General features: G+C 44.7%; 1 protein-coding gene across 1 annotated transcript in view; it reads right to left on the bottom strand.

Moving 5' to 3' along the window:
* The window catches only part of LOC123772780 (uncharacterized), an 80,110-nt gene extending 76,429 nt beyond the window's left edge, over positions 1–3,681 (bottom strand). Inside the window, exons 1-2 of the mRNA XM_069333489.1 lie at positions 3,555–3,681; positions 266–291 (exon numbers count right to left, since the gene is read on the bottom strand). Of these exons, the coding sequence (XP_069189590.1) occupies positions 266–291; positions 3,555–3,678 (150 nt within the window). The 5' untranslated portion in view covers positions 3,679–3,681. The remainder of the gene's footprint in view (positions 1–265; positions 292–3,554) is intronic.
* Positions 3,682–12,562: the final 8,881 nt, after the last annotated feature.

The following is a 12,562-nucleotide window of genomic DNA, read 5'->3' as shown; positions in this document are numbered from 1 at the left end:
GAAAAGTAGATTTGCATTCTACCAAGACTTCCCACCAAGTAGGAAGGTAGATTTGCATTCTACCAAGACATCCCACCAAGAAAGAAGGTAGATTTGTATTCTACCAAGACTTCCCACCAAGAAGGAAGGTAGATTTGCATTCTACCAAGAAGGAAGTAGAGCTACAAGAAGCAGGGTGGAGGTAAAACAGATGACAGAGAACATTTTGGCGGGACCAAAGAGCCAGAGCTCAACCCCCCGCAAACACAACTAGGTGAGTACTTACGTGATTCTTGAAGGCTTTCTTCACATCTGCGGAAGAACACGAGGAATGGTTAATAATATGGCTAAGAACCTGAGTGTATGTCCATAACTTGAAACACCCCCAGCACCCCGCCACACCCTATAGCTATCGCCCTCTGGAGGGTTATTAAGGCCACCACTATACCTTACTGACCAATCAGCAAGTATAATTCAGTTTTAATTATTGTCCAGGACTAAAGTATACTCTTAGCGTATGTATACACCGAAAGGTTGTATACATACAATGAGGTTTCATAAAGCTTAACTATTTACACTCAAGAATAGAACGAATAACGGAGTTTCCGTCAGCCAATCAGAGCTCTAGGCCAGATAATCTAATTCAACGATACAGTTCACTGCTTCCAATCAGTGTTCATCACCTTATATATATATATATATATATATATATATATATATATATATATATATATATATATATATATATATATATATATATATATATATATTATTAAATATGATCGAAAAAGTAAGATTAATAATTCTAACACGAATTTTCTCAATGTTTCTTATATTTTTTCACTGTTTGAAATAAAAATTTCAAACAGACAGACTACAAATAAAAATGAATTTTGGAGAATTGATTTTTCAGTTACCATCAACAGTGAAAAAAATATAAAAAACATTGAGAAAATTCGTGTTAGAATTATTAAGCTTACTTTTTCGGTCATATTTAATAATATATGTCTACAGGAAAGACTGAATATATATATATATATATATATATATATATATATATATATATATATATATATATATATATATATATATATATATATATATATATATATATCGTTCTGAATGTACGCGAATACGAAGTTGAGCAGCCAATCAGGTCAGGAGCAATGCAACTTGTACACATGACTCACTAATCAGGTGTATAAAGCACAACCCGTCCTCGACTCAAGTCCATTCCATCCAGCGGTCGACCCCACAGACGTATTCATAAATTTTTTAACATGCTGTTCATTCAAAACAGGAATTTTCTCAAATATAAATTAATATTATAAGATATTAGCATATTGTGTATATATAGGCATAGGACAGGTTAGGTGTTTAGGTTCTGTTGGCGATTATTTGTATTTGTAGTACGTGAGTGAAGTATTTATGTATTGACCCTTCCTGTGAGGTGTTGTTGACCTTTGAGGTCAACACCTTCCTGGCCTTTACCCTGAGGGAGGGTCAATACCTTCCTGGCCTCTACCCTAAGAGAACGAGCCGCCTGTTAAGGTGACAATCCCACCCCTCGTTTGGGTTGACTGCTGGCCAATTAGACCCTGACAATCCCTCTGAATTGCAGTTGGGCTTAAGGCCTATCAACCTCTGGAGGGTTATTAAGGTCACCACAACACCTTACTGACCTTCCAACAAGTAAACTTTAGTCTTCAACAATGTTCTAGTGTAAAGTATACTCTCAATATACTCACGGAGAGGTAGCGTATACCTCTTGGTGTATATTATCAATGTAAAATATACAAACTTTCATGTTCGGTTCAGCTTGAATTATTCATATATTCATCACCAGTCTAAAGGACCAATCAGCGACCACTTCTCATACGTCGGTTAAAAAGGCTAGCCAATCATTAACGACTGACTGATACCGATTCAAAATATCCAATCAGCGATCAGTTTGTGACGTCATGAACCGCACGACCCAATCAGCGGCCAATGGGTGACGCAATAACACATGAATGGAAATCGATAGCCAATCAGAGTTGAGTTTGACTTCCGTATAACATTTCAAGGCGCTTTCCCCCCTGGTCTAAGATGAAACTAATAGACCTTAACAATGTCTATTATCGAAATAGACGTACAGTGTCTATTGTGGAACTAATTATACACACTTATACATCAATAGTGAAAATACATATTATTTCATCTCACTTGCTATCAGAATATTATCGCTGCTGTTAATTTGTATTACAGAATACATAATACATGTTACAGGTCGTTTTTAGACATGATTCTAGGTTGTTTAAATGTTTAATCCTTTATATATACGGTAATTAAGGTACCCAAACAATTGCCTTATGGATGTTACGTCATAAATTATGGTAGCCAATCGGCTATCATGGATGTTACGTCATAAATTATGGTAGCCAATCGGCTATCATGGATGTTACGTCATAAATTATGGTAGCCAATCGGCTATCATGGATGTTACGTCATAAATTATGGTAGCCAATCAGTTATCATGGATGTTACGTCATAAATTATGGTAGCCAATAGGATTCGGCTTCTATTGCCACAAGCAAAACTGGACTAGGCTACCACAACTAAACCACCACAACTAGACTACCACAACTAGACTACCACAACTAGACTACCACAACTAAACCACCACAACTAGACTACCACAACTAGACTACCACAACTAAACCACCACAACTAGACTACCACAACTAGACTACCACAACTAAACCACCACAACTAGACTACCACAACTAGACTACCACAACTAAACCACCACAACTAGACTACCACAACTAGACTACCACAACTAGACTACTACAACTAAACCACCACAACTAGACTACCACAACTAGACTACCACAACTAGACTACCACAACTAGACTACCACAATTGAACCACCACAATTGAACCACCACAATTAGACTACCACAACTAGACTACTACAACTAAACCACCACAACTAGACTACCACAACTAGACTACCACAACTAAACCACCACAACTAGACTACCACAACTAGACTACCACAACTAAACCACCACAACTAGACTACCACAACTAGACTACCACAACTAGACTACTACAACTAAACCACCACAACTAGACTACCACAACTAGACTACCACAACTAGACTACCACAATTGAACCACCACAATTAGACTACCACAACTTGACTACCACAACTAGACTACCACAATTGAACCACCACAATTAGACTACCACAACTTGACTACCACAACTAAACCACCACAACTAGACTACCACAACTAGACTAAAACAATTGAACCACCACAATTAGACTACCACAACTTGACTACCACAACTAAACCACCACAACTAGACTACCACAACTAGACTACCACAACTAGATTACCACAACTAGACTACCACAATTGAACCACCACAATTAGACTACCACAACTTGACTACCACAACTAAACCACCACAACTAGACTACCACAACTAGACTACCACAACTAGACTACTACAACTAAACCACCACAACTAGACTACCACAACTAGACTACCACAACTAGACTACCACAATCAGTGTCTTACTTTGGGTCTTGGTGTTGTGAAGGGGAACTGCCAGAGAGGTGGACGCGGTCACCACCACCACCAGCATCACCACCACTCCCACCAACAGCCTCGTTTGCACCACCACCATCGCTCCTTGAGACATCTTCCACCTGTTAAAACAACACTTCGTTACAATATACTCTACCTTTGTCCTCTACATCCTTCAACAATCACGGGTTTACATTAATTACAACAGTTTACATGATTGGAAACTTCACAATCCAGGGTTATTATAGCCCATCAACAGGCTAAATTGATGGTTATTCCAATCGTCAAACAATCCTCTTGATGAATGGATATATTCGTATATTATATATATGGTGTGTGTGTGTGTGTGTGTGTGTGTGTGTGTGTGTGTGTGTGTGTGTGTGTGTGTACAAATGTTACAGGAACGTGACAATAAGGTGGACGAAAAGTCTCTGTATTGCTGTGGACACACACACACACACACACACACACACACACACACACACACACACCCAATACTTGATACTAATACACTCCCCCAACACGATTCTCCAATCATTTAAGATCAGGTCCCCAATTACAGGCGAGGTCACATACGGTGCCTTTCATTACACCTTGTGTGTTTGCAATGTTTTTGTCCATGCTATCCCAATCCTTGTTCTCACTATACATTAGCGACACAACCTCCACATATGAACAAAATTTCGTTCTTCTGAGCGCTAGAACATTGCCAAATGGCTGCCGTAGAGAAAATCTTTGTTGTTGGCTCTTGAGACGAGAGACAAGCACTCACACTCTTGGTAAACACTTACTGGTATAGCCCGTTGAAGTGTGAGGGAGGGAGAGAGAGAGAGAGAGAGAGAGAGAGAGAGAGAGAGAGAGAGAGAGAGAGAGAGAGAGAGAGAGAGAGAGAGAGAGAGAGAGAGAGAGAGAGTGAGAGAGAGAGAGAGAGAGAGAGAGAGAGAGAGAGAGAGAGAGAGAGAGAGAGAGAGAGAGAGAGAGAGAGAGAGAGAGAGAGAGAGAGAATGACCCTCCCACTCTCAAACCATCTCATTCCTCCTGCCCTAAACACCATCAAACCACAGACAGTCTTGATGATTTCCCAATTCCAGGAAAATCATCATTATATTCACCTGAGACTACAATGCAAACTAAGGTAAATCACCCCTACCAAGTTTACACCTGGGAGTATTCATCCGCCTTCTCACCTTTAAAGTATATTATAATTTCGTAATGCATTTGTGTATCAAATGTCAAGCAATTTGTATCAAACATTATCGAGATATTGAACAAAAACTGAAGTTTCAAAAACTGTATTAATTGAACATTTATTGCTAAATTAGTTTACTCAAAATTTTAACACGTCTATACACGCTATACACATTTAGTAAACTCAGGAGAAATACACGCTATACAGATCTTAAATAGTTTATTGTAATACAAAAAATTTAATAAATCATTTAATTATTTTTTAAATTTATTTAACTGAGAGCTGAGCAGTTGAACTTTGAACTAAACAGTAAGTTTACTCTCACAGTAAACTGAACACAAGACGTATATATATTCAAGAGTATACTGAATGAGTATACTGTATACTGAACGATCTAGATATTATTTTAGTAATTCAAATACAATGTAGCAATTAGTTGTGTCACACACATAGCTATGTGTCCCTTGCTGTGTCACACACAGGTATGTGTCCCTTGTTGTGTCACACACAGGTATGTGTCCCTTGTTGTGTCACACACAGGTATGTGTCCCTTGTTGTGTCACACACAGGTATGTGTCCCTTGTTGTGTCACACACAGGTATGTGTCCCTTGTTGTGTCACACACAGGTATGTGTCCCTTGTTGTGTCACACACAGGTATGTGTCCCTTGTTGTGTCACACACAGGTATGTGTCCCTTGTTGTGTCACACACAGCTATGTGTCCCTTGTTGTGTCACACATAGCTATGTGTCCCTTGCTGTGACACACATAGCTATGTGTCCCTTGTTGTGTCACACACAGGTATGTGTCCCTTGTGTGTCACACACATAGCTATGTGTCCCTTGTTGTGTCACACATAGCTATGTGTCCCTTGTGTGTCACACACATAGCTATGTGTCCCTTGTCGTGTCACACACATAGCTATGTGTCCCTTGTTGTGTCACACATAGCTATGTGTCCCTTGTTGTGTCACACACAGGTATGTGTCCCTTGTTGTGTCACACACAGGTATGTGTCCCTTGTTGTGTCACACACAGGTATGTGTCCCTTGTTGCGTCACACACAGGTATGTGTCCCTTGTGTGTCACACACAGGTATGTGTCCCTTGTGTGTCACACACAGGTATGTGTCCCTTGTGTGTCACACACGCAACTATGTGTCCCTTGTGTCGAAAAATACAAGCTTGAGTAGTAGTAGAAGTCATAGCAGTAGAAGTAGAACAAGTAGTAGAAATTGTAATAGTAGTTGGTATAGTAGATGCTGCTTTGAGCGGTAGTAGTAAGATGTAGACAGTCTCGGATCACCCCTGATTCCTGTGCCAAGACTTGTGAGTCTTTAAGTCTTGTGGAGAGTTGTGTTTGTGAGTCCAGGACGGAGGGCTCTGAGCCATCAACCTCTTGCCCCCACAACAAGACAGCTTCAATGGCCCCATACGAGGCTCATACATACTGATATACTAATCAAGACTGAACAAAGAGATAATACTTAAAAATACACTGACCTAATTCAACACAGCTAAAACAAGTTGATATAATGACGATAAAGAAAGTGTACCTTTACAAAGTTTGTCTCCACAAACTGTTGTGTCTAGCGACAGGTTTAGTGTGAGGCTTCGGAAGCTATGCAATATTTCCGCTAGATCTTAGTAACTCTGGCAGTCCCCTTAACCCTCCATGACCCCAGGAAGCTGTGCCCTTACCCTAGGAAGCTGTGACCTTACCCCAGGAAGCTGTGACCTGACCCCAGGAAGCTGTGACCTTACCCCAGGAAGCTGTGACCTGACCCCAGGAAGCTGTGACCTGACCCCAGGAAGCTGTGACCTGACCCCAGGAAGCTGTGACCTGACCCCAGGAAGCTGTAACCTGACCCCAGGAAGCTGTAACCTGACCCCAGGAAGCTGTGACCTGACCCCAGGAAGCTGTAACCTGACCCCAGGAAGCTGTGACCTGACCCCAGGAAGCTGTGACCTGACCCCAGGAAGCTGTAACCTGACCCCAGGAAGCTGTAACCTGACCCCAGGAAGCTGTGACCTGACCCCAGGAAGCTGTAACCTAACCCCAGGAAGCTGTAACCTGACCCCAGGAAGCTGTGACCTGACCCCAGGAAACTGTAACCTGACCCCAGGAAGCTGTAACCTGACCCCATGAAGCTGTGACCTGACCCCAGGAAGCTGTGACCTGACCCCAGGAAGCTGTAACCTGACCCCAGGAAGCTGTGACCTGACCCCAGGAAGCTGTAACCTAACCCCAGGAAGCTGTAACCTGACCCCAGGAAGCTGTGACCTGACCCCAGGAAACTGTAACCTGACCCCAGGAAGCTGTAACCTGACCCCAGGAAGCTGTAACCTGACCCCAGGAAGCTGTGACCTGACCCCAGGAAGCTGTGACCTGACCCCAGGAAGCTGTAACCTGACCCCAGGAAGCTGTAACCTGACCCCAGGAAGCTGTGACCTGACCCCAGGAAGCTGTAACCTGACCCCAGGAAGCTGTAACCTGACCCCAGGAAGCTGTAACCTGACCCCAGGAAGCTGTAACCTGACCCCAGGAAGCTGTGACCTGACCCCAGGAAGCTGTAACCTGACCCCAGGAAGCTGTAACCTGACCCCAGGAAGCTGTGACCTGACCCCAGGAAGCTGTAACCTAACCCCAGGAAGCTGTAACCTGACCCCAGGAAGCTGTAACCTGACCCCAGGAAGCTGTAACCTGACCCCAGGAAGCTGTAACCTGACCCCAGGAAGCTGTAACCTGACCCCAGGAAGCTGTGACCTGACCCCAGGAAGCTGTAACCTAACCCCAGGAAGCTGTAACCTGACCCCAGGAAGCTGTGACCTGACCCCAGGAAGCTGTGAGTTTGGACTATGACCTTAAAAAGACTCATTCCATCACAGATCTACTCGATAAAACCTCGACTATTGGTACATGTTTTTTTTATGTTTTTTCAAACTTGATCACTTGGGTTTATCTGGTTTAACTTTTGAGTTGATATATAGCGTGTGGGAGGGAAGGTAGAAGAGATAAGAAGAGTGGATATGATAATTATAGATAGTAGTTAGTTGTGGAGTGACACTGGAGGGACACCATTAATTGCTTTGGGAAGACTATATGGCGTATCCTGAGGTGTCTGGGGTCTCTCTCTCTCTCTGTCTCTCTGTCTCTCTCTCTCTCTCTGTCTCTCTGTCTCTCTGTCTCTCTGTCTCTCTCTCTCTCTCTCTCTCTCTCTCTCTCTCTCTCTCTCTCTCTCTCTCTCTCTCTCTCTCTCTCTGTCTCTCTGTCTCTCTCTCTCTCTCTCCCTCCCCCCCCCCCTCTCTCTCTCTCTCTCTCTCTGTCTCTGTCTCTCTGTCTCTCTCTCTCTCTCTCTCTCTCTCTCTCTCTCTCTCTCTCTCTCTCTCTCTCTCTCTCTCTCTCTCTCTCTCTCTCTCTCTCTCTCTCGGGGCCAGAGGCTGGAGGAAGGGTTCTGGTCACCCATCCACCGTGGAATAAAACCTTTCATTTCCTCTCGCCTTCATCTTCCCTTGAGCTGCCGGAAGCTCTCCAGGGTCACAACTCTGGAAGCCCGGGTTCAGTCTTCCTTGCTGCCACACTCATGTGAATCAGGGCTTTCAAAACTCACATGAATCAAGGCCTCCAGGACTCATGATTCAAGGGCTCTCTCCTCTCACACGAATGGTACTGTAATCAGTCTAAAGTTTGTATAGCTGTCTCTTGTATGGAACGCTATCACGCACTTTCTGGTAGTCCTTGAAGATAACAGTCCACCCAGCTGTCTCTTCCATGTTTTATCACTCTTCTGATGAATCGTGGGGTTTGTAGAGCAGGATTCACATTTTTCTTAAGACATATTGGTTGTTGTTAAAGATTCGCTACCTGGAACTAAAAGATCCAAGTAGCACGGGCTATGGTGAGCCCGTAGTGGAGTGACATGTTGGTGTTTGGAACTGCCTCATTCTCTAGTTCATTCCATTTACTAATTACTCTAAGGATAAAATAATGATTACGTATCTCGCTAAGGCCCATTTGTATCTCTAGCTTCTTTCTATTTCATTGTTTACTTTGTCAATATTCATTAGGATCTTATATGTCGCGATCATGGCTCCTCTTTGCTGTTTCTTATTTAATGAAGTAAGATCCGTTTTTTTCAGTTTTTCCTCGTAGTTCAGTCCTGTTAATTCTTGCGCTAGTTATCTTCTTGAGGTTATCTTGAGATGATTTCGGGGCTTTAGTGTCCCCGCGGCCCGGTCCTCCATCAGGCCTCCACCCCCAGGAAGCAGCCCGTGACAGCTGACTAACACCCAGGTACCTATTTTACTGCTAGGTAACAGGGGCATAGGGTGAAAGAAACTCTGCCCATTGTTTCTCGCCGGCGCCCGGGATCGAACCCGGGACCACAGGATCACAAGTCCAGCGTACTGTCCGCTCGGCCGACCGGCTCCCGTCTTGCTGCATATCTATGAATTCCTCTCGAGAATCGTCTAGTGATCCTTTAGATAAGAGCTCCATGCTGTGGCTGCATACTCCAGTGCTGGTCTCACGTTGATGTTTTTCAGTACCATCAATATTTCATTGCCCAATTTCCTGACAGCTATTCAAACGTTTATACACACCTAAGCTGTGTATATGCAGCTTAGGTGTATAGTGTGTGTATTCAGTGCTACCTTGGCTACCTTGAGGTGCTTCCGGGGCTTAGTGTCCCCGCGGCCCGGTCGTCGACCAGGCCTCCTGGTTGCTGGACTGATCAACCCGGCTGTTAGACGCGGCTGCTCGCAGCCTGACGTATGAGTCACTCATGAGTCACTCATGCTCATCAAACTTGAATTTTATTGAAGATACATCTTCGCTTTGAGCTTTATCTGACTTTCTCCAACACCCAGAATACCTTAGCAAGCAATAAAGTGAGTGTTGACAAGTTGCCCCGCAGTTACCTGTCCCTCACTGGAACTTTGTTGCTGAAATACTGAATATTTAAAATGCAATATAGCCCCCAACACGCGTCTCAAGCTCCAAATATTTCCGGTTTGTTTATCCAGGTTTACGAAACCTGTTTATCCAGGTTTACGAAACCTGTTTATCCAGGTTTACGAAACCTGGATAAACACGGGTCTTATTTTCCTCTTTCCTGTTCATTTTCCTTCCTCTTTTCCCTTTTCAATAGGGGACGCGAGTCCTATTTTCCTCGGCGTCACCCCTAGACTCTAAAAAAAATAATATTGCCTTTAGCAGACGACTCTAATGTTTGCAACATTGGAAGACTTTGCATGTTTCTCTTGCAATAACTGATCCTTCAACAAGAAATAAGGGACATGCTAATCTCCCTAGGACGCCAGCCTGTTCTCCTAAGATTTCCCAATATAAAATGTCCTCTCCTAACCTGCCAGAGGACCCACAACAGAAAACGGGACAGTACGTCACTTTCGCCAGCCGCTTCCATTTTCTAGTACGACGATTTTTGGCCTTATGTAATGCTTATGAGCGAAAAGCGACGTTCTTTGTAGAAGGATAGGTTGTAGGAGGACAGGTTGTAGGAGGACAGGTTGTAGGAGGACAGGTTGTAGGAGGATAGGTTGTAGGAGGACAGGTTGTAGGGGGGACAGGTTGTAGGAGGACAGGTTGTAGGAGGACAGGTTGTAGGAGGACAGGTTGTAGGAGGACAGGTTGTAGGAGGACAGGTTGTAGGGGGACAGGTTGTAGGAGGACAGGTTGTAGGAGGACAGGTTGTAGGAGGACAGGTTGTAGGAGGACAGGTTGTAGGAGGACAGGTTGTAGGAGGACAGGTTGTAGGAGGACAGGTTGTAGGAGGACAGGTTGTAGGAGGACAGGTTGTAGGAGGACAGGTTGTAGGAGGACAGGTTGTAGGAGGACAAGTTGTAGGAGGACAGGTTGTAGGGGGACAGGTTGTTGGAGGACAGGTTGTAGGAGGACAGGTTGTAGGGGGCCAGGTTGTAGGAGGACAGGTTGTAGGAGGACAGGTTGTAGGAGGACAGGTTGTTGGAGGACAGGTTGTAGGAGGCCAGGTTGTAGGAGGACAAGTTGTAGGAGGACAGGTTGTAGGGGGACAGGTTATAGGAGGACAGGTTGTAGGAGGACAGGTTGTAGGAGGACAGGTTGTAGGAGGACAGGTTGTAGGAGGACAGGTTGTAGGAGGACAGGTTGTAGGGGGACAGGTTGTAGGAGGACAGGTTGTAGGAGGACAGGTTGTAGGAGGACAGGTTGTAGGAGGACAGGTTGTAGGAGGACAGGTTGTAGGAGGACAGGTTGTGGGAGGACAGGTTGTAGGAGGACAGGTTGTAGGAGGACAGGTTGTAGGAGGACAGGTTGTAGGAGGACAAGTTGTAGGAGGACAGGTTGTAGGGGGACAGGTTGTAGGAGGACAGGTTGTAGGAGGACAGGTTGTAGGACAGGTTGTAGGAGGACAGGTTGTAGGAGGACAGGTTGTAGGAGGACAGGTTGTAGGAGGACAAGTTGTAGGAGGACAGGTTGTAGGGGGACAGGTTATAGGAGGACAGGTTGTAGGAGGACAGGTTGTAGGAGGACAGGTTGTAGGAGGACAGGTTGTAGGAGGACAGGTTGTAGGAGGACAGGTTGTAGGAGGACAAGTTGTAGGAGGACAGGTTGTAGGGGGACAGGTTGTAGGAGGACAGGTTGTAGGAGGACAGGTTGTAGGGGGCCAGGTTGTAGGAGGACAGGTTGTAGGAGGACAGGTTGTAGGAGGACAGGTTGTTGGAGGACAGGTTGTAGGAGGCCAGGTTGTAAGAGGACAGGTTGTAGGAGGACAAGTTGTAGGAGGACAGGTTGTAGGAGGACAGGTTGTAAGAGGACACGTTGTAGGAGGACAGGTTGTAGGAGGACAGGTTGTTGGAGGACAGGTTGTAGGAGGCCAGGTTGTAGGGGGACAGGTTGTAGGAGGACAAGTTGTAGGAGGACAGGTTGTAGGAGGACAGGTTGTTGGAGGACAGGTTGTAGGAGGCCAGGTTGTAGGAGGACAAGTTGTAGGAGGACAGGTTGCAGGAGGACAGGTTGTTGGAGGACAGGTTGTAGGAGGCCAGGTTGTAGGAGGACAGGTTGTAGGAGGACAGGTTGTAAGGGGACAGGTTGTAGGAGGACAGGTTGTAGGAGGATAGGTTGTAGGAGGACAGGTTGTAGGAGGACAAGTTATAGAAGGACAGGTTGTAAGAGGACAGGTTGCAGGAGAACAAGTTATAGGAGGCCAGGTTGTAGGAGGACAGGTTGTAGGAGAACAGGTTGTAAGAGGACAGGTTGTAGGAGGACAGGTTGTAAGAGTACAGGTTGCAGGAGAACAAGTTATAGAAGGCCAGGTTGTAGGAGTACAGGTTGCAGGAGGACAAGTTATAGGAGGCCAGGTTGTAGGAGGACAAGTTAGTCACTGTGCTTGACCGCAAGGGCGCCGGAACTAAGACAGGATACCGGAAGACTGAAATCCAGGAATTCTGGAATATTACGAAGCTGGACAACCGCAGGATGCTGTCCTCCAGCTTCCATTCCACCAGCAGCAGCGCAGGAAGCTGGAAAACTGGAAAGCTGGAACTCAGAAGACCCAGATACTAGCACGCTTGAACGCTAAGGTATTATTAAATCACTGAAACGCTGACTCAAATATGGAAATAATCAGATACTAACTTTATGGAATATGGATTTAGTGACATACTGATCTGCAGATATACAGACATACTGCAATGACTATATGCTGGTATATGATTATGATATAATGAGACGCCAGTATAATGAGATGTGCAGATATCAGAGTATTATTACACACACACACACACACACACACACACACACACACACACACACAC

This window comes from Procambarus clarkii, chromosome 4 (assembly GCF_040958095.1).
Source record: "Procambarus clarkii isolate CNS0578487 chromosome 4, FALCON_Pclarkii_2.0, whole genome shotgun sequence".
Taxonomy (NCBI): domain Eukaryota; kingdom Metazoa; phylum Arthropoda; class Malacostraca; order Decapoda; family Cambaridae; genus Procambarus; species Procambarus clarkii.
The sequence above is the reverse complement of the archived record's forward strand: the minus strand, read 5'-3'. Positions and strand labels throughout refer to the sequence as shown.